Consider the following 22,916-nt stretch of genomic DNA (forward strand, 5'->3'; position numbering starts at 1 on the left):
CTCACGCACTTGCACGCGCGTGCGCTAGAGAGCATACTCGCGTGCATTGTAGAGCGGCGAGGAGTCCGTCAAAAGGCATTTGGGCTGCTCCCCAAGGGTAGTTAGGAGTCTAATGCGCTGAACCAGTCGCTTGTTAGAGGAATTAGCATAATCATTAACACCCCTTGTATCAATTTCCATGATTAAATACCTTCTCGGAGAGTAACCCATTTATCTGGTAATTAGGTGTAGACTCTGACATGCATCTTTAAGGAGTTTGGTGTGTGTGTGTGTGTGTGTGTGTCGGTCTGTCTTTGTGTACATGTATCTTTGTATATTTGGGGTAGGTCTCTCTCTCTCTCTCTCTCTCTCTCTCTCAGTTGTAATCATAATTTTCTCAAGCTAAGACGTAAACAAGTTGTTTTGGCACCTGATTTAATGCACTTCCGTCGCTCACAGATGTCGGTGGGGGTTAAAAAAATATATATATATAGGTCAATATTGATCGTTTGAAATACTAGTGTAAAACTGTGACAGTACCCAGTAATTCTTTTATTTCGTGTTTCTATCCAGCCCAAGAGGCGAGGCGAAGTACGAGTATCCTCATTCATTATTCACTGCCGAATTAATAACATTTTCAACTCATATACATATTTTCCTTCATTTTCGCCCCCCACCCCACCCCTCCCTTCCCCCTCCCCAGGAAGGGACCTCGTTTCCTTAAGAAATGAATGACTTTCGCCTACGTGAATTAATTTTTGAGACAACCTTCTTTTTTTTTTTATTTCCCCACACTTTTTTTCCCCCTTTCAGACATTATGGCGTAATTTTTGGTTCATTAAATTCGTTAGTTCTGCCTATGAAAAAATTCCAGAATAGATAACGAAGTGGCGAACAAGGTTTTTGTTTTGAATGTCGGAAAGATTTCTTTTGATATGGAAATATCCCAAACAGGTTGTATGAGGGAGGAATGAACAGTGCTTCTGTCTAAAAAAAAAGTAAGATAAAAAAAAATCTCATTCTGGATTCTTTGTAACGCAAATCTTTTTAATTTCTGTATTAGTAACACATCTCGTCTGCCTCTTTTTAGACTTCTTGCGTTAATGTCATTGTTCTTGGTATTTCGCTACGTAGAAGTATTGAAAGGATTCTTTTCAACACTCGGGATTATGCTTGTCTTTTTTTTTTTTTTTTTTGTACGAGAGTGAGATTATGCGTTTGCGCTTGATATTGCTTATTGGCTTCCGCATTCATCTGTATATTTGGCGCAAATCATTACTTATTATTTAAACATTCTGAAAACTGTGTCGAAATTGGAGTTGAGTTTGCTAGTTTTTAGGGCAGTGGACTTTTGTTAGTGATCGTCATTTGTTGGTTTGTCTATTGCATAAGCTGGATGTGATATATATATGTTATGTATACGAGTATATGTATATAGTATGTGTGTATGCAGATATATATCCTATGTACGTATAAATGAATAAAATATGTATGAGCGCGCCAGTTACATTTCCTCTTAGCGTTTGAGGGGATCTTGTGTTCTTTATAAATAATAGTAGGGCATTTTCATGTTCCCTGATGTATGAAATTGTCCAGTGTCTCCTCTCTTTTGTTCTTTCCTTTGCCTCTTTTCATTGTAGGACGAATGATTGGACTTTACTTTTTTTCTATTTCTATAATCTTTTTGAAATTCGGAGGAAAAAAAAAAGATGTCCACGTCCGTCTTGTCGTAATTGCATCTGTCAAAATCAGAAATAAAGTAATGGTGTAAATGGTAGAAAGAAAAATGTACATTTTAGAGAGAGAGAGAGAGAGAGAGAGAGAGACCCTGCACAGTGATATATAGGCCTATATTGACAAAATATTATAATAAAAAATGGTTTTGACAAAGGAGTCTCTACCCCCTAGCGACTATGAGCGAACGTAGGATTAGAAGAGACCAGTCTATGCAATTTGTATGCAGATAACGGGCAATATATCAATGACAGCTCGCGCTGGATGAGGGAATGAGAGTAACAGAGAAAAGAGCAACAGAGTGATCGGGGAGGAAGAAGGACCTCCGCCAGGAGGAGGAGGAGGAGGAGGTGGTGTGGATGGAATAGGAGTGAGTGATAGGAGAAGGCTGCAAGAAGGAAAGGAAGTAATTGAGGAAGATGGCAAGGATGCCAAAGTGGCGATAAAAAATATCTTGGATAAAGGGAAAAAGATGAGAGAGAGAGAGAGAGAGAGAGAGAGAGAGAGAGAGAGAGAGAGAGAGAGAGAGAGAAACTAAGTTGAACAGGAGAGGAGAAGAAAAGTATGATGGTACATTAATGTATGAAATATTAGTGATTTTGGGCAGGAAAAATGATTGATTGGTAAAACCAAAAAGGAAAGAGAGAGAGAGAGAGAGAGAGAGAGAGAGAGAGAGAGAGAGAGAGAGAGAGAGAGAGAGAGAGAGAGTTGAACCAGAGAAAAGAAGGAAGGTGTGAGGGTATATTATAATATGAAACACCAAAAATTTTGGGCTGGAAAAATTATTGTAATTGGTGAAATCTAAAAACAAGAGAGAGAGAGAGAGAGAGAGAGAGAGAGAGAGAGAGAGAGAGAGAATTAGGGGAAGTCGAAAAAGGACCAAGAGAGATTCGAAAGCGAATCCTTTAATCTGGACATATATATCATTCAAGAGAATGACAAAAAAGAATTTGAATGATATATGTAGCACTCAGAGATTCGTCATTCTCTCTCTCTCTCTCTCTCTCTCTCTCTCTCTCTCTCTCTCTCTCTCTCTCTCTCTCTAAATACTGTCGTGTGTGATTCATACATTGACCTTTATTAGATCCTTAGATCCTTGGCAATAATAAATGATTCGTTTGAAGGTTTTCAGTACCACAGGGAAGTTTCTGAAAATTGTCAGTATGAAGATTTTTGTTTGTGTCTTTAGTTTTCATATTTAACAATCTGTTTTTTTTTTATATTTTGTTTCACAATCTTATTTTTTTTTGTTTGTTTAACTTTTACTTAGTCTATTGTTTGTTGAAATGTTGTTTCACTATCTATATTTTTAAATGTTGTGTTTCACTATCTGTGTTTTTAAATGTTTTTAACTTTGTTATACACTTAGTACTGTTCTTCTCATTCGGTTATCGCTGGAGAAGTCTTAAAATATTTTAGTTAGATATGCTTATTGCAGACTAAAGTTTGGGGGTTCCTTGCAATAATGGATCAAAGTCATCGTCATTGGACCCCTTTATTTCATGTACATTGAAAATTATTCTCACTTAGCCTCTCGTCTCGTTTTTTTTTTTTTTTTTTTTTTTTTTTTTGTGCCTAATACAAAAGTTCAAAACCCTGACGAATCCTCAGAAGCTTAAACCTCCATTATCGACGGTGTTTCCCATTTAAGTGTTTCACCTTTCACCGCTATATCTCCGATAGTTCATCCCATTTTCATCCCAGGAGGATACTGGAGGAACATCTTCATTTCCTTCCCCATCTCAAGCCACCCACCCCCCCGCCCCCCTCCTAACCCCTCCTTACCCCCTCCCCCTTCCCCCCCTTGCGTTCCACCCATTAGACCTGATTACGGATTTTCATGTATTCCATGTATTTAGATTTTATTAATAAAAATGTGTGAGGCTCCTAATGTTATTCTTATGTCCCGGGAACCTAAGTTAGTAGTATGTGTGGGGAGTGTGTGTGGGTGGGTGGGTGGGTGGGTGTGGGTGTGGGTGGGGGTGGGGGGGGTGTGGGTGGGGAGCCAGGAAGCAGAGGGAGAAGATTCTGAACTGCGTTCCAAGTTTTAGCCTACTCTTCTGGAAGTAAAAAGGTTACGTAATATTATATAATAATATGTGTAGATATGTATTTCTTTATATTTTTATATATAAATATAAATTATCTATAATATATATGTATTGTACGTGATAATAATTATATATATATATATATATATATATATATATATATATATATATAATTTGTATCTATATAATTTGCGTTTGTTTTAGCATGAAGCAGTCTCCCTTAGCAGGGCTTGGTTCACTTTAACTCCGTTAATTCTGTCGTGCACTTCATCTCGCTCTTTAAGTGCATTAAACCCTTCAGATACTTCCTAGTACCACCTCCTTGCTATTTTTCAAGCCCTAGATATCCTCGACATTTGCTACACAAATAAATAAATATATATATATATATATATATATATATATATATATATATATATATATATATATATATATATATATATATATATTTGCTTAAAAATCACAGGAGATGCACGTGACTTCAATAATAAGCGAATACCACAGGAAAATGATAGGCAGAAATCCAAGCGCTTTCTTCTTTACTAAGACATTATCAAGGAACGAATGAATGACAATGTCTTAGTAAAGACATTATATATATATATATATATATATATATATATATATATATATATATATATATATATAACACGTACACAAACACACACAAACTAACACATATACATATACAAACATACATACATATTCACGCACTCATACGTGTAAGTGCCACAAAACAAAGGTGGTTACTCTTGCTTAATCACATATATGTAGTTTTGATTGGTTTCATAGTGATTGGCGAGTGATAATGATCAAAGTGCAACCTTGAAATAACGGGGGCAAACACACAAATTTATATGAGAGAGAGAGAGAGAGAGAGAGAGAGAGAACGATATATGGACAGGAGAGAGCTGGTAGTTCTGGATGGACAATGGTCGTACGACAGCGCGTATTTTGGTTGGGTTGGTGGAGGGGAGTTAGAGAGAGAGAGAGAGAGAGAGAGAGAGAGAGAGAGAGAGAGAGAGAGAGAGTGTGTGTGGACGTGTATAGGGACGACAGGGTCAGTAGAGGGGGTTGACATGGGTCTCTACTATTTCATCATTTACGACGATATGCCTAGAGCTGATGGGACGAGAGAGTCTTCTTCGATTCCCGCATCTCCTTCCCAGAAAGTTTCGTCTCCTCTTCCATCCTGTGCCTCGTTCCTTCGCCGAAGGAAGGAGCGAGATGGAGGGACGGAAAACTAGCAGCTCTCCATCCCACGAAATCATCTTTTTAAGAGCTCAAAGCCAGCGGTGTTATTTTTTTTATAGAAAATTACAAAATATCTCCAAGAGAAAACATTGTTAGCCAACCAGCCCTCATGTGCAAAGAAGATTCCGACCAACGACGACGAGGATGGAGTCTGTGTCCTTTCTCCGTCTCGTCCCTCCGGCTGCGAACGTTCGTTCGAGAGGAATAAGTCCGTTGAATATTGAAAGGCAAAGCGCTTCAGTATCAATGATTTATCAGCGCTATTTCCATATTCCTCCCCGACAACTAGACATTATGTTACTTTTATTTGTAAGGAGGAGATGCGATGCCCCTCCACTCCCTCGATCTGACGGGGTGGAAACGGCGGACGCTTGCCGAGGGACCTCACACAGCGTGGTAGAAAAATAATAATATACAGGATGACTCCCTTCCTCGAGAGAGAGAGAGAGAGAAGAGAGAGAGAGAGAGAGAGAGAGTTGGATTTATAATGGAGAGCAGAGAGATTGAGAGTTGGATTTGTTACGGAGAGACAGTTGGATTCCTGATGTGGAGAGAGAGAGAGGAAAGTTGGATTAATAATGTATATGTATACAGAGTGAGGTGTATGCGTTATATTATAGACTATGTACGTGATATATGAGAGAGAGAGAGGAAGGGGGGTGTGAGGGGGGAGGAATCATGATTAATAATGCAGACAGAGAGAATGATGTGCTCCCTATATCAAAGACCATAGTATACCTTACCTTACCTTACAGACCTTACATCTTGTTCGGGTTGCCCCAGGTCCCTCAGTGTGAGGCACCTTGAGCTCATACGAATTAAAATATTAAACGTAGGGACTCCCTTCTATATGAGAGAGAGAGAGAGAGAGAGAGAGAGAAATTAAGTATCGGCAAAGCCTTTGACAAAACTTGGATTACGCAAAATCAGATTAGTAACCCTGGATTTTGTTGTCATTTATGAAGTATGATCTGAAGAGTTCACCTCTTTTTTTTCTGTCTTTTTCCCCTGACAAGTACATACGAGCCAGAGAAGAAATTCCCAAAATCGAAAACGCAGGAAACGGGTAAATTCGAGGTGGGTCGAACTTTGTTGTTCAAAGGTCCCTGTTAAGCCCTATGCATTTTTCTTACCTTTGACGGGATTTAATGCGCTTAGGAGAGAGCGCCAGAATTATATATAATTCACGTCGATGTCTTAATCTCTCTCTCTCTCTCTCTCTCTCTCTCTCTCTCTCTCTCTCATATAGAAGGGAGTCCCTACGTTTAATATTTTAATTCGTATGAGCTCAAGGGAAATTCTTGTAAATTGCACGTTTATCCATACCAACTGAAATGTTTATATTCTGAAATTTCAAGTGTCTTTCTTGTTAATGAATATTAATAAATCTATATTGTTACTACATAGGACTGATGTAACATATTGAAATCGGGGTTTTAATACATTGCGTGGTGTAGTTTTTAGATGTTGATGTGACGCCAGATTGGTATTAACCAATCATTACTTGCTTGGAGTTCGTTTTCACGCTTCCTTTCATGTAAATTAGCCGGTTATTCCTTCTATAATTGTCACCTTATTTTTTTTTTTATTTCAGTACTCGAAAGGTTTCAACTTTTAAAAGGTTTTAGTTCTATGCATATTATTCTTTCTTCGATTTCCGAATTTTCTTCTTCTTCCCCTGTTTTAATTTTCCTCGTCCTTTATTTTAATGATATTCTTTTCTCCCTCCTCCCCTGCATTATTCGTCTGCTCCTGTTGTCCCAAACAGCGTCTGACTGCCTCATCCATCATATTATTTACAGACCCGGATCTCCCAACACAAAGTTTTGGACGAAATGATTTCACCCAACTTCACGGGAAGAAAGGAGGATAATAGGAGAGAGAGAGAGAGAGAGAGAGAGAGAGATTTACTTTTAGATTATATATGTATATATCAATATGTATATATATATATATATATATATATATATATATATATATATATATATATATATATATATATATAAGATAGAGCAAATTATATACTTTTAGATTTATATATATATATATATATATATATATATATATATATATATATATATATATATATATCATATATAATATGTTTGAGAAACTCAGAGAGAGAGAGAGGACGGATAGGTGGCGGGAATGGCGGGGGGGAGAAACAGTAACCTAAAATAATGAAGTACCAGCAACATCTCTTAATATGAAATTTCCCCACGTTTTCTTATTTTTCAGGTAATATCTATCGGCCTCTCTCTCTCTCTCTCTCTACTCTCTCTCTCTCTCTCTCTCTCTCTCTCTCTTCTTCTGTCCAAAAGTATCCTAGATCTTTCACCTCGCTCGTGTCCCCTCGAATCTCTTTGATCCATTTGTTTATTGAAGGCATTTCATTATTTCGAATATAATAAACCGAGTTTGGCCGCCACTCAATTCCATCATATGCGAAAATTATTTCCCCTGCTTCACCTAATTGCTTGCGTTTTACGTTTTTCCCCCCCTCGCACCTGCTATTTCCGTCAAGCACAAATTTATTGCTTCTGTAACTCGCCGCTCTTCAATTCCCGAGCCGCTAATAATCTCTCTCTCTCTCTCTCTATCTCTCCTCTCTCTCTGCTCTCTCTCTAAAAATATATATACATATATATATATCTATTATATTCGCTGTATATAATCTGAAGTAAGTAATTATCTCTCTCTCTCTCTCTCTCTCTCTCCCTCTCTCTCTCAAATATTAATATATATATATATATATATATATATATATCGCTGTATATATTCTAGAAGTAATTATCTCTCTCTCTCTCTCTCTCTCTCTCTCTCTCTCTCTCTCTCTCGACCGAGCCCGCAAAATGACACTCGAATTGATGGATCCCGTAAGCGAATATGATCTATTTTCCCGCTGTATTTTACTTGGCTGACTTACAAAGAAGATATCATTATCAGCACTCAGGGGTAAATATGTAAATACGCGTCAGGCTTGAGTGATATATTGAACTTTGCGTTCTTGTTGATACGTGGTCTGCTTTCCTTGTTTGTTTGTTACCTTGTTTTTTGTCTACTTTAAGATTTCAAATATTTTGTCATTTTGACGATGTAATTGTATCTGTCGTGAGATAGCTTTTTTATTTTCAGTGATTAATACTGTAGCGGTAGTCAATTTTAAGTTATTTCTACGAGACTTTGTTTGTTTGTTACCTTATTTGTTGTCTACTTTAAGATTTTTCAAATATTTTGTAATTGTGATGATGTAATTGTATCTGTCGTGAGGTAGCTTTTTATTTTCAGTGATTAATACTGTAGTGGTAGTCAATTTTAAGTTATTTCTACGAGACTTTAGATTATTTCTGATTTTTCCTTTCGCGTTTTCATCATATTTCAGCCAGTTTTTATACTTTTCCTCATTATATCGAGTTTTTGTGATTTCTCCTTTTTCCCTTTTCCGTCCCTTCCTTATGCTTAACGTTACGCCTTTCTTTTTCCTCCTCCTTTCCCTACTTTTTGCTCCTCTTTCCTTTTTCCTTTCCTTACTTTTTCCTCTCCCTTTCTTTTCCTTTCTCTACTTTTCCTCCCAATTTCTTTTTCCTTTCTCTACTTTTCCTCCCCATTTCTTTTCCTTTCTCATCTTTTTCCTCTCCCTTTCTGTTTCCTTTCCCTGCTTTTTCCTCTCCCTTTCTTTTTTCTTTATCTTTCCTCCCTTCTTTTTTTTCCCTTTTCCCCTACTCTTTCCTTTCCCTTTCTTTTTTTCCTTTCCCTCTTTTTCCCTCCCCCAATTAATTTTCCTTTCCCTACTTTTTCCTCTCCGTTTCTTTTTCCTTTCCCTTACTTTTTCCTTTCCCTACTTTTGCTCCTCCTTTCTTTTTGCCTTTTTCCCTATTTTTCTTTTTTTCTTTTTTCGTCTTTTCTTGTTTTCTTTTTCCTTTCCCTTTCTACCTTTTTCTTCCCCTCTTTTGCTTTTCCCCCCTGTTTTCTCCCCCTTCTTCTTTTCCTATTTTTTCCTTTCTTTTTTCCTTTCCCTTTTTTACTTTTTCCCTCTTTCCCTTTTACTTTTCTTTTCCCCCTTTCTTCCCTTTGCTTTTTTCCTTTCCCAGACTTTTTCCTCCCCCCCTTTCTTTTTTTCCTTCCCTTACTTTTTTCCTCCCCCCTTTCTTTTTCCTCCCCCCTTGACCGCGGTCAACTCCTGACCGTCGCCGTTGTCCGTCTTTTCCTTATGCCATCACTCCGGACAGCCCATTCTTTTGTCCATCTCCCCCCGCCCACTCCCCCCCGCCCATCCCCCCCCTCTCAGGCTTTCCCCATGATGTCGGTAGTGGACAAAAAGATGTCATATTCTCTAATGGACCTGCGACATCGCTTTCCAAAAACGAAATTCAATCAGCACCTCCTATGTATTCAATTTGTAGAGAGACGCCACGTATACCCCTCATCAGCATAGATCCCCAAGGACCAACCTTGGTGGTCAGGGGGTGATAGGTGGGGGGGGGCGGCTGTGGGTTGGGTAGGGTGTAGAGGGTGGGGTGTCAGAAGGATGAGGGAATAGATGGAAGACGAGGAGGAGGAGGAGGAAGAAGAAGTCGAAGAAAAGGAAGAGTAGGAGGACTTCTGATGTTGTCTTGGTGGGGAATGTCAGAAGGTTGGGGATAGAGATGGAGGAGGAGAAGATGGGTAGGAGGAGGAGGAGGAGGAGGAGGAGGAGGAGGAGGAGGAGGAGGAGGAGGAAGAGTAGGAAGACTTCTGACGTTGTCTTGGTTTCCGTTGGAGGAAGAGAAGTAATGACTTGGAGTGGTGGCAGAAGGAAGAGACTTGTAATGATGATGATAAAGTCGAAAGGAAGGTAATATACGTCGAGTAACGTTCCACTGGCACTGGCTGTTGTATTGTATCTCTAAGAGTCATTTCCTATAAAGGGAAAACTGCTTATTGGCATACATATATGTATATAAGGTTTACCTGATGACTTCTGTGTATATGTATGAATTCTTTGACGTGGTAAGTCAAGTGACCCAAGTTGTGGAAATTTTTCTACACAGGGGCTCATTCTCGACCTGACTGTTGAATAATATATGTTTCAGTGACCCTTGTCCTTGTTTATTTTTCTGAAGCCACGCCCTTTTTTGGAAATGAAGATAATTTCATCATGTCCACATTTATCATCAAAACTGTGAAGTGTGAAGAAGGGCACCTTTTCGTGTTGCACTTTGTGTTTCATTATATATTTCAGTCGTTTCTTATTAACGTTATTATAAACCGACGCTTCCACTCCCGATCTTCCGTGAAAGTTCGCTGCTCCAATTCTGGTGTAGTTAAGTAATAAAAATCTTTACGATAAGTACCTTCTCTCGTCCTGGTTACGTGACGCTTCATTCGCTGATACCACGCTATATAAAAATCAGTTTTAATTTAACTCTGCGTTGTAGGTATAGCGGGTAGCAACAAAGATTTCAAGAGTGGCGATGATGAACTAAAACATATCGAAAGTTTCACTGGTATTGAAGGCAAAAGGTAACAACGGAGCGTAATGATATAACTACGTTTTGTAGGAGAATTAAGAAATTCAGTGTAGCGAAGTAGAAAATTGTGTGTAATGGTTACACTTACAAATCTTGAACTGTCTTGATTTCTCTCCTTGGTTTCTTAATATTTTCTCTTTTTCTTTCGCCTCATATATTCATATTTCATCACAATAGATGAATAGTCCCGTCGGTATTAGATGCCAATTTGTTAGGGGACAAAAAGGGACACGAGTAGATTGTTGTTTTGGCCAATAGGGGAACACTGCATCATTAGGCTCCTTAAGGTCCAAGATTTATCGATGTGTATCGAGGGTATTACATCTACATTTCTTGGTACGACGCATATAATAGAGAAAGAGAGAGAGATAAAGAGACTATTGTCTCTTTATTGTCATGTCCCTGTATGTCATTATATTAAGGCCTTCCACCAAAGGGACGCGTCCTGACCTCTTGTCAAAGTTTCTTGTAAAGTCAAATGTTTGGTCTATAGTCTTCACTTTAATAATAGTAGATCTAAACAAACAAAACTCCATATGATATTTATGATGCTTCGCTTAGCCCTTTGTAATGTTGACTCCCGAATATCAGACATTTTTATCTATGTTCTGATCTCTCATCTTCCTTTTTATTTTTTTGTTTTTATTTACCCTGCCGAAGATAATCAGAAAAGGAGTGGATATGGGTGTTGGGAGACGGAGAGGAAGAGGGGGAGGGGTAGCTGTATTTGATCCTTTTGTCCCTTCGTAATGCGATGCATAAAAATAGAGGAGGCGAATGACACGTCGCCCTCATAAAGAGAAGTATACACTTTCGGCTGATGTAATAAATCGGATGGAGAGAAGACGACCCGAGCTAACCGACTGGAACAATAGCGCGCGCCATCGTTATGCATTTCCTTTATTGGGTTGGTTATCTTAAGAAGTCTCCCAACCATCCATTTATTATGTTTTTTTATGTCCTCGTTTCTTTTTTCCTCGTATTATTTTTTCGTAGAAGGGAAGCAGGCATTTTGCGTGCCATGCCGAGCGCGACATATTTCGGTTGATATGCGGATTAATTAGCACGTGAAACCTAAGTGCTATTTTTGGGTCATTTTCTCCTGCGCAGCTGTTGTTTGGTCGTTTGAAGGGAAATCGGGAAAATTAGAGATTTTCTTTTTTCTTCCTCTTTTGAATAAGTGATGCTTTTCTTTTCATTCCATTACCAGGCATTGCCTTGGGTCTTTGACGTTGAACATCTGTAACGAGCCTTATATTCAATGTTCGCTCGGTTTTTATTAGTATATATATATATAATATATATATTATATATATATATATATATTATATATATATATATACACACACACACACACACACACACACAAACATACACACAGAGGCTGTTGGTTGTCTTTGATAAGCTTTCTTAGTGTAGGAACGACAAAAAGTATTTAAAACACCATTTACATCATATAGTTTTTTACTGTAAAACTTAAGCAATTTATTAGTTTAAATATATAATATATATATATTGTGTATATATATGTGTATATATATATGATATATATTGAGGGTAATATATATATATCATATATATATATATATATATATATATTCTTATAATATATATTAATCATATATTATAATACACACACACAGATGCTGATAGTTGTCTTTGATAAGCTTTCTTAGGAACTAAAAGAAAGTAATTAAAAAGCCATTGTACTTTTATAAGATTTTTACTTGTAGATTTAAGCGCATCTTAGCTTAAAAACCAACTTAGGTTCACTATATATGTCAGTTGGCAAGAATGAAAACGATAAGTGGGAAAGAGATAAGATTTCACTTTATTCCTTAACAAAGTCTTGGCGGCACCTGCTTGTTACAGAGGATGAAAATGTATTAATGACTTTAATTTGTAACGTTTTCTAGACATATTTTCAGTGACTTGTTTGAGAGTTTGAATAATAAGAGATAACTTGACATGCTTTAAACTTGGGAATGTAGAATTTCTTGGGAAGTAAGTGAAAAGATTTCTTAGCTTCTTTAAACAGAAGGAAAGCGGCGTAAGCGTCTTTAGGAATTTCTTCCTTGTTTTACCAGATAGAATATAAAAGTGACGATGCTTCACATTATTACATAACTTTGCAAAGAATTGTGAATTATTTGATGGCAAATGTGTTGATGTATCAAGTACAAAACATTTTCTGACCAATTTCGGAAGTCTTTCACCATCCCTCTCTCCCACCTATCTCCCCCACCCCCCACCCTCATCTCTAGAGGGGAATCATTAGGTGTTTTATCAGTGAGCGACTACACAGCCCTTCCATCTCCCTTAAATCCCACCAGAGGGTGTGTCTTTCTTTCCCCTCCCCTCCTTTCCCCTCCCTTCTTTTCCCCCTCCCCATCTCTCTCTTTCTTTCTCTCTATCTTATGTCTTTACCCCAACACCATCGTCAAGTGTGCAGTACCCTACCTCTGGGACTCATTAGTCTTAAAGTATGCTTAAGAAACTGGTAATGAGGGGAATCTGAGGGGAATCACTACTGTCATTCTTGCATCCCTCCTCTCTCTCTCTCTCTCTCTCTCTCTCTCTCTCTCTCTCTCTCATCATTTCTTTCTTACCTCTTCATCCCCAGACAAGGACTTCCTTTTTTTTTTCCCTCTCTCCTTTGAGAACCTCTTATTGTAATTTCTTTGGGTGTCCCCCTTTAGCGGCATCTGGGTTGTTACTTATTGTATCTTTGACGGTCTGTTAGACTTTGCTGGCCCGCCTTGTTTGCCTGGCATACTCCCGTCATGTTTACGTGGGAATTCACGCTGTTTTCAAGCAAACACGTCGGTGTTTGCTTTTGACTCGAGAGCTTTTGGTTGAAAGGCAAATGGACAAATAAGGCAACACGCTTAAAAATGTAAGATGAAATCACGAGTCTGTGTGTGTGTGTGTGTTTGTGTACAAGGGAAAGAAGTAGGTCTCTCTCTCTCTCTCTCTCTCTCTCTCTCTCTCTCTCTCTCCTTATCCTTACAGCACCCTTTCATACGTTCTTTCAAAACCAAACAAGACTAAGGCGACGACTACGAATCCGTCGTCGCTGCTGACAACAACCAGGCCAGGCAGTACGAGCGCGGAGAAGAACGGATCCTAAGGATACGCTCTCCCAAACAATGATTTGATTTTATCCAAGGATTTCTGTCGCATATTTATTTCCCTTGCGTTCTTCTTGTCATATTTGGCGATAAAAGCGAAGGCGAGGTATTTGCATAACGACATTTCGACAATGCTCGCTTCGACTGACTAAAAATAATGCATATGGCAGCGGCGTATTAAACCTGCCTGTACAGGTCCCTCCCCCTTTCGTCGGAGAATTAGCCCATTGTTTGACGGTGGTGAACTTTTAAAAAGACAAACTGTTCTGTGTGTATACACGTCTGTATGGTTGTTAGCATGTGCATACACGCACACTCGCAATGTATATGTAAACACGGCTTCTTCCACTCGATCTCGAGGGCTAGGAACCAATAGGGCTTGGCTGAGACCTCTGGTTCTCAGTAAGTCTTTTGGGATGATGTTGCTTCTCTGTCTGCTTCTTGGGTCTCATTTCGGTCCTTTGCTGCTAACACCAGACTCACACGGTCTTTTGAAGTTTCTGTTCTTCATTTTTCAAGGTGTCGGTTGCATGTCATTGCACCAATGGCGTCTTGCTTTCGTCAGTGGCCACCTACAAGTGTGGACTAGACTCAAAGTTGTAAAACACCAATGATCCGGTCTCATTTCAGTCCATTGCTGCTAACACCAGACTCACACGGTCTTTTGAAGTTTGTACGTTTTTCATTTTTCAAGAAGTTGTTGTCAGTTGCATGTCCAATACACCAATGGCGTCTTGCTTTATCAGTGGCCACCTGTAAGTGTGGACTAGAGTCATGGTCGTTAAACACCAATGATAAAAGACAGTATTTCTAGCAGAGAATGTTTATGAAAACTAGTCATGGGTAGTCAGTTAAATGCATGCCTTCATACGGCCACTCGCGTGATAATATAGTGTACACAAAGTAGATTGGAGTCTACACGGTATCTGTAGCCATGCGTGCGACTTGGTATGGTCCAAGAATTAATGTTGTGCATAATGTTTGCTTCAGTGATTTCTTTTGGGTGAATGTCCTGCAACGTTCTTTGTATGTTGCGGCTGGTTTTAAAAGTACAAGGGAGAACTTCCTCAGCATTTGTGTACTTTTCCAAGATGCTGGGAAATTGCAATAGAAATAACTCTCTCTCTCTCTCTCTCTCTCTCTCTCTCTCTCTCTCTCTCTCTCTCTCTCTCTCTCTCTCTCTCTCTCTGGGGAATGTATATTGTATATAAAAATCCCCCCTAAAAATTTCACCATTTCGAAAAGACGGGGACTTTTCAGAAACACCGAAACTTTGTTTATTAAAGTTGCCTCATGGGAAGGGCGCACATTTTCCTACCACATTGATAGGTTTTAATATTCAGGGGGTTTAGCTATTCTAGAGCTTTTGCAGCCCTGCATTGGATTTTGTGTGTATGTATGTGTGTGAGAGAGAGAGAGAGAGAGAGAGAGAGAGAGAGAGAGAGAAACAATACTAAGAAAGGGTGGCTTGTAATGGTTTTAGTTTTAAAAAAATTAAAAAAAATAAAATTGTGTAAATTTTGTGTAGGCTACAGACAGACAGACAGACAGACAGACAGACAGACAGACAGACAGACAGACAGACAGACAGACAGACAGACAGACAGACAGACAGAATACTAAGAAAGGTTGGCTTGTTAGGATTTTAGTTATAAAAAGGTAAGAAAAACAAAGTAGAAATAAATTTTGTGTAGGCTGGAGAGAGAGAGAGAGAGGAGAGACGAGAGAGAGAGAGAGAGAGAGGAAGAGAGAGGCGAGAGAAATAAAGAGATAAAAGGAGATGAGATTCTTTTTGTAAGTTGTCGAGGAGAGGTTTTGAGTGTGGGGACAAATTGAACGCGTTTTTGAAAGATTTTTATTTGAGACCCTGTTGGGGGTGGGGGTGGGGGGGGGGAGAGGTGGCGAGGGACTGGGGAACGGGGTTATCGGAACGGAAAAAGGGGACTGGTATAATAATGCGCATTTTTCGTCTTCCTTTTTCAAATTCAAATTGTGGTTTTATTAAAGTTAAGAAGAAGAAGAAGAAGAAGAAGTGGAAGGTGAAAAGAACACTTTTAAAGGTCTTGAAATTTGTTTAGCATCTTTTGGGAAGTGTTCAGAAAATGTTGGAGGGATTTCATTCGGAACAGAATGGAAAAAGTGAGGAAGTGAGAGAGAGAGAGAGAGAGAGATAGAGAGAGAGAGAGAGAGAGAGAAAGGAAAGGGGGGAAAGAGAAAATAGAAGGAAAAGGGTGTGGACCTGTAGAGGATTTTCACCGGTGTTGCAGAGATTCTATTTTTTTTTTTTTTTTTTTTTTTTTTTTTTTTTTTTTTTTTTGTATCGCGTTTCAGTGCTGGCATTAAATCGACACGTGGTGGACTGTATTGGCACCAACCTTCGGTTGTTTGTTCTTTGCAAATTTAAATAAAACAAAATCGTGTATACTGGATTGTATTTTTAAGATTGAAATTACGAGCAGTACAATAAATAATGTAGTGCCCGTAAACAAAAAAAATATTATTCAATTGTATTTTAAGATTAAAATTACCAGCATTGCAAGAAATAAACGAGTGACTGGTCAATAGAAGAAAAATGGTCTGTATTTAATTGTATTTTGGAATTGGCATCAGTTCCGTCCAAAATGGCATATTGGCGAAACAGCTGTCAAAAATTGGCAAAAATTCCGTCCAAAATGGCTTCTTATTGGCGAAAAAGCCGTCCAAAATCAGTCAAAATTAAAAAAAAATAAGGCTTAGCCAAGATTAGAAGTAGGCTACCAGCATTGCAAAAATTAATCCAGTGCCTTTTAAATAAAAAAAAAATATATAGTCTGTATTTCACTGTACTTTTATGATTAAAGCTACCAGCAGTAAAAAAAATAATCCAGTGACTGTTAAATACAAGAAAAGACTGTATTTAATTATATTTTAATATTATAATTACCAGCATTGGTAGAAATAATGTATTATCCCTTAAAAAAAGTCTGTATTTAATTGTACTTTAAGATTAAAATTACATGCAGTGTAAGAAGTCTGTTAAATACAAGAACAAGTCTGTATTGTATTTCGAGATTAAAATTACCTGCATTACAAGAGTTAATGTAACCAAAGTTAGTTCTTTATTATATGATTAACGAAGTAACACTACAGTTAGTCCTTTATTATTTAATTGCTTCATAGTGCAACTGCGAGGTTTTCCTCCTGTGACGACTAACCCTTTTACTGTCAGTTTCCATTTCAGTTCTGAATGGCCTCATAGGTCCCAGTGCTTGGCCTTTGACCTAAATTCCATATTCAATTCAATTAATTTATTATTATTTAATAATTAACGACGTAACAATACAGTTAGTCCTTATGTGATCAAAGGCATACCCGAGGACAGTGCTACTTGCGACCTTGAGACGAACTGACACGAATTAGTGGAAGAACCTGAATGGCTGGGAGGCAATTTCAGAAAAGTCATTTAGGGTATGGTCGTTAATTCCAGAGCTTAGGAGGCATAGCGCGCGCACGCCATTACTCTCTCTCTCTCTCTCTCTCTCTCTCTCTCTCTCTCTCTCTCTCTCTGCTCTCAAACATCCATCTATTGAACAGTGTAGGCGCGGCTAATCCGTAAACATTTCGAGGTATTTGGACGCAAGAAAAATTGAATATCTCGCAGAGAAAAATGCGAGGCGTTCAGACATCTTCATTTTCAGTTTTGGCAAATACAGATTTCCGAGCTCAGATCCGAGGTTCAGGCTGACAGGTAAAGTCGCCAGGTTGTAATATGTTAATGAATGGAAAATGCTCACATACGCGGAGACACGCGCCTTTTGGTACCAGGGAATATCATTTAGAAAAAGGGAGAAAAAGACTGCCGTAGGATTATCCGGAGCCCTCCCCTCCTAACTCAGGTGCCGACAAGGCCTCCACCCCCCCCCCCCCCCCCACCCTTAGGCTTGTCCCCAGTTCGCTTGGCCCTCTCTCTCTCTCTCTCGTACAGTCACACCGCAATTATCAGCATGCAACAAAGTAATCATCCAGGATATTCAAGCCGCTAGTGTAATTAGCCTTTGGACATACACGTACAACTAAACACACACACACATACATACACACATACGATAAAGCCACGTACACGCAATCCCCCTCCCAATCCATGCCCCCACCTACCCCCCTCATGCTGGAACTTTTGCCCGGGCATACTTACATACTACTAAACGCACGTCAACGTTAGAGTTGCCAGAAGCATGAACCAAGGATCGTTTACACTCCTCTATGCTTCATTCACACAAAAGCATACGGATCTTATCCCTTATCTATACACGTTATAGACCACAGGCACGCATTCGTAAAAGCATTGGCACAAACACTATAACGTCCCAAAGAAGCTCTGTTAACACCCCCCATCCCCCCCTCCCCTCCTCCCCACACCCCCAAACAGGATATCCTTGTTAGTCACATTCACATTTGCAGGTTCCAGTCGTAAATGCGAGCATGCCTTCATGCAGTAAAGCGTACATGTGTATCAGGTCCCACACGAACACATTTTTGGCCGCTTTTAAACATTTCAGCATTGCACTTTTTATTGATGGCCGGCGATAAAGAAATCCAAATGGAAAAGAGTTGAACGTATTTGAAATTAGGCGGAGTTATTGCCGTCAAATTACTGAGCGCGACTGAGAATGATTTGAAAACGGTGAGAATATCCATTTGATGTCGGTGATGTATTTGTTATTTTGATAAATCCCGGCGTGAGGTCTTTTCCGTCATTTGTATTGCGCGTTGGCACGAAAGAGTGTCACGGGAATGGCTTTGTTCAGCTGTCAAATATACCCTTAATGCATTTTGGCGATTGCATTTGTGAGGAAGGCTTCTTCGAGGTGATTGACAGACCAGAAAAATAAAGGTTATTATTATTATTATTATTATTATTATTATTATTATTATTATTATTATTGTTATTATTATTGCATTTTATGAAGAATGCTTCTTCGAGGCAGTTGATAGACCAGGAAAATAAATGTTGATGATACCCCACACTTTTATCCAAAACTTCTTCTTCTTCTTCTTCTTCTTCTTCTTCTTCTTCTTCTTCTTCTTCTTCTTCTTCTTCTTCTTCTTCGTCCGTCGTCGTCGTCGTCGTCGTCGTCTCGTCGTCGTCGCTTATGTTGTTACAACAGGTGTACAAGATTGTCATTTTATTTGTTGCTATACCCTTAATAACTGTTGTTTTTGCATAAAATAGTCAGTGCTATTTGATATTTATCTTTGGTCATTCTTTACCTTTTTTTTCAACGTAGGAATTTTCGGTAATTGCTATTGTACTGATTAAGATGGTCTTGTTTCCTGTATAGAGTTTATGCAGTGTTAAGGAAAGCTATGGATAAGTTATTTGTGTATAACTGAATCACGAAAATATGGAACATGATGAATATACAAATAAAGACAAAATTCAAGAAGGAAATAGAAACGATGGAGTCCTGCAAGGTCTTTCGACTCCTTGTCCTTTATACTTAGCTGGCCTTTCGACTCCTGTCCTTTATACTTAACAGACTTGTATTTTTATATTTCCTCAGTCTGCTAGGTATAGGACAAGAAGTGGAAAGTCTTTGCGGATCTCCATCGTTCCTCTTTCCTTCATGGATTTTGTCTTTATGTATACCTCTGAGATTGTACAAATCTTGAAGCATTTACTCAAGTTAACCCGGCTTAATAGTTTAGGAGATTTTTGGCTTAATAAGAATTTAAATAAAAATGTGTAAAGGGGGAAGCAGTAGCCTATATTAGGATCAAGTATGTATTATTTTTAATATCCCTGAAACATTAGTGTAAAGACGTCTAAATCATCACGTGTAGGAACGTGTATAATATAAGGTAAAATCTACCAACACGGGAACGATTTGATATGTGTAAGACAGTGGCCCTGGCATTGGAAATAATATTTAACCTTTGACCTCTTAAGTAGGGCATTGCCTCTTGGATCCTCCACCTAAAAAATTAAAGCCTCATCTACATAAATTATATATATATATATATATATATATAATATATATATATATATATATATATATATAAAGTTTACATTTTATATCGTCTAACCTTAAAAGGCTCATAACTGAGCACAGACAGACAGACAGACAGACAGACGGGGCAATTATCAGATGTAATCGACGTGTAAACTGATGACAAATGAATGCTTCCAAGATTTTTATGTATAGAATAAATTTGATTTATGGCGTCCATAGATTGATCTAAAGACAGCTTGGACATCTGCCTTAGCTCTCGTTCCAAAGAAGTCTACAATAAAAAGGACAGACATAGAGCAGGTTTACCGATAGATTTCACTCTATGAAAAGTTCTGTAACGCTATTAATGTCCTGTATCTATTTGATTTGTTATTTAAACGTGGCTTTTCATACTACAACTGCAAAACTTTGCTGCCAAAAAATGAAAGAAAAAAAAAGTTAGTTGAATACTTCCCGCGATGAATATTCGTTGAACAAATTTACCTTTCCAATGGTTTTTGATGGTTTCGGTAATTCTCAAATAAAATAAAAACATATGAAAACCATTTTTATTTATTCATACTATTGATCATGTATTACGTTAACAGATTCCATACCTTTTCCAGTTGCATACTTTTAATTAACTCTGCTATGCAATTTCATGGGAAGTATGGTGAATATTATTTTCTAAAAATGCGTTTGTTTTACGTTCCTGTGCAAGTCACTCACTAGCGGCTGCTCCTCTAAGGTCACAGAAAATTATGTTGTTTGTTGTCAGTGACGACTGTGTAGCACACAACCTAGTTATATATATATATATGTATATGTATATCATATATATATATATATATATATATATATATATATATATATATATATATATATGTATATATATATATATATATATATATATATATATATATACACATATGTGTGTGTGTGTGTTTGCGTGTGTGTGTATGTACATATATGTCTCATGTTTTATGCACTATATATATATATATATATATATATAGTTATATTAATATCTATATATATATATATCTATATATAATATTATTATTAATTTTTTTTTAGTTTATATACACACATGTATGTATGTATTATGTGCGCATTTATGTACATGCAATTTATTTATAACATTCTTCTTTTGTAGAAGTGTTTTGAACTATTACAGTAATTGTGATATTAACGAACACTATTATTTAGTTACAGCGCAATATAGTTGATTCCTTTTACATGTAAAGGAGATGCTTTTGAAACTGCCATCCATATATTATGCTGTAACAACATAGTAGCATTCATGGATCAAAATTGAGTTTCCTGTGCTATTTTCTTCGTGACAGTTTGCCATTCGAATTGTTTTTAAAGTATCGACTCAACAATAGGTCTATGGGAATCCTCTATATCCGTATAGATTTGGAGCTTTGTCCTCAGTGCCAGAGCCTGCTATGCGCCGAGGTGTTTTCTGTTGTTTACGTGCGTGTGTTTGTACGCAAGGTCGTCTTAGTGGGTGAGCTTATCCTCTTTAACAAGAGTTACAGCACAACACAAGTCTCTGCCAACGTTAGTTCATAGTTTTTTTTTTTTTTTCCTCTGCAGACTGTGTCTGTGTATATGTATGTGTGTGTGTGTGTCTAAACATACGTGGCTAAAAAAAGCGCACACATACATGCATTCATTTTTACAGTATTGTAATTACTTCTGTTATTCTACTAATGGACAAGGGATGCCCTCTGCGTCCAGTTTCACTTTACAAACAACCTCGAATTTTTTTTTATATATATACATGTGCAGGGGGAGCATAATTGTGAAATTTTTTTCCTTGTATTGTTAAATTAAATTGCGCTTGGACATTGATCTGTGAAACATTCAAATGTTCTTCCTGTCTTTGACGTTTTCGATTACGTTGATTTGCTTGAAGGATTGAATTTAAATAATATAAGCTGTAAGCATCCGCTGTTTGATACGACTGAATGATAGAACAATGTGGAAAATATATCTTGGTATTATGGAACCAGAACATTTATTAATAATACGGATCGAAACATGCAACCTTGATAAACACTTTTCAGACTGATATTAAGAGGTTTATTAATTTTAGAAGGGATATGCGAGGTATTGCTTTTAGTGAGGGCATGCATGTACGTCCGTATAAAATATATTTACAATGCAGTTCCAGACTTCCCAAGTAATACCTTCGTTTTTGACGTAGCAAGTATGCGATAATAGTAATAATCGTAATCATAATAATAAATCTGTAGCTGCTGTAAAATATAATAATAATAATAATAATAATAATAATAATAATATCTGTAGCTGTAATAAAGATTATACACTCTGCTACGAATCCCAGAATAGATTACAACAAGTGTTAAACCTGTAATTGGCTAGGTTCGAATGTTGGAAAGCACCTGCTCCAGGCTTCATCAAGATACTTAAAAAGATTTTTTTTTTTAATCCCAACCTAACGTTATCATTTCCAGCAGTGATTAATCAAGCCAACTCCATTACACATTTTCAATTTTTCTTTTCTTTTTTTTTTTTTTTTTTTTTTGGTGGGAGGTGGAAAGTGGGGAAGGTAGAAGGGAAGGGAAAGGGGTGGGGGGGGGGGGGGTAAAAGATGGGCATAGGTAAGGCATCAACAATTAACTGTGCTGTCATCCATTGAACGGAAACAAAACAACGCTATTACCGCTTCGCTTTACTCACGATATTAGCGGGATTGCTCTCTGGCCTTCAGCGGGGGCGATGAACCGTAAATTATTCAGCTCGTCAGCCGATGACAGGTAAAAATTCACCCTGAATTTTGGATGCTTAATCTATGATTGGTGATGATGATGGTGGTGGTGGAAACGTTGGAGAGGGTGGTGGTGTTGGTGTTGGTGGGGATAGTGATAGCAATAGTAGTGATGGTGGTGACAACGATGGTGGTGTTGAGAATGGTGGAGATAGTGATGGTGATGGTGGTGGTATTGGTGGTGATAGTGATAGTGCTAGCGATGGTAGTGGTGTTGGTGACAGTGATTGGTGGTGGTGGTGATAGGGTTGATGGTGGTGGATTTGATGGTGATAGCGATGGTTGTGGTGGTGATAGGGGTGGTGGAGGTGATGGTAATGGTGATAGCGATGGTGGTGGTGGTGGTGGTGGTGGTGTTGGTGGTGGTGATAGGGATGATGGTGGTGAAGGTGATAGTGATGGTGATAGGGATGGTGGTGGTGATAGCGATGGTGGTGGTCTTGGTGATCATTATCCTTAATTAATAATATAGACATTTGAGATGATAA

The 22,916-nt window shown here is 38.0% G+C and overlaps 2 protein-coding genes across 2 annotated transcripts in view; one reads left to right on the forward strand and one right to left on the reverse strand.

Annotated features, from left to right (window-relative positions):
* Nucleotides 1-18,820, reverse strand: part of LOC135195292 (myelin transcription factor 1-like) — a 191,624-nt gene extending 172,804 nt beyond the window's left edge. Inside the window, exon 1 of the mRNA XM_064221551.1 lies at nt 18,664-18,820. Within this exon, the coding sequence (XP_064077621.1) occupies nt 18,664-18,820 (157 nt within the window). The remainder of the gene's footprint in view (nt 1-18,663) is intronic.
* Nucleotides 18,821-22,555: 3,735 nt separating this feature from the next.
* Nucleotides 22,556-22,888, forward strand: LOC135195293 (uncharacterized). Its single transcript, XM_064221552.1, has one exon. The coding sequence runs from the start codon at nt 22,556-22,558 to the stop codon at nt 22,886-22,888; it is 333 nt and encodes a 110-aa protein (XP_064077622.1).
* Nucleotides 22,889-22,916: the final 28 nt, after the last annotated feature.

Source organism: Macrobrachium nipponense, chromosome 16, assembly GCF_015104395.2.
Source record: "Macrobrachium nipponense isolate FS-2020 chromosome 16, ASM1510439v2, whole genome shotgun sequence".
NCBI lineage: Eukaryota > Metazoa > Arthropoda > Malacostraca > Decapoda > Palaemonidae > Macrobrachium > Macrobrachium nipponense.

Coding starts and splice junctions, on each gene's coding strand:
- LOC135195293 (XM_064221552.1), top strand. CDS start 22,556: ATGGTGGTGTTGAGAATGGTGGAGATAGTGATGGTGATGGTGGTGGTA.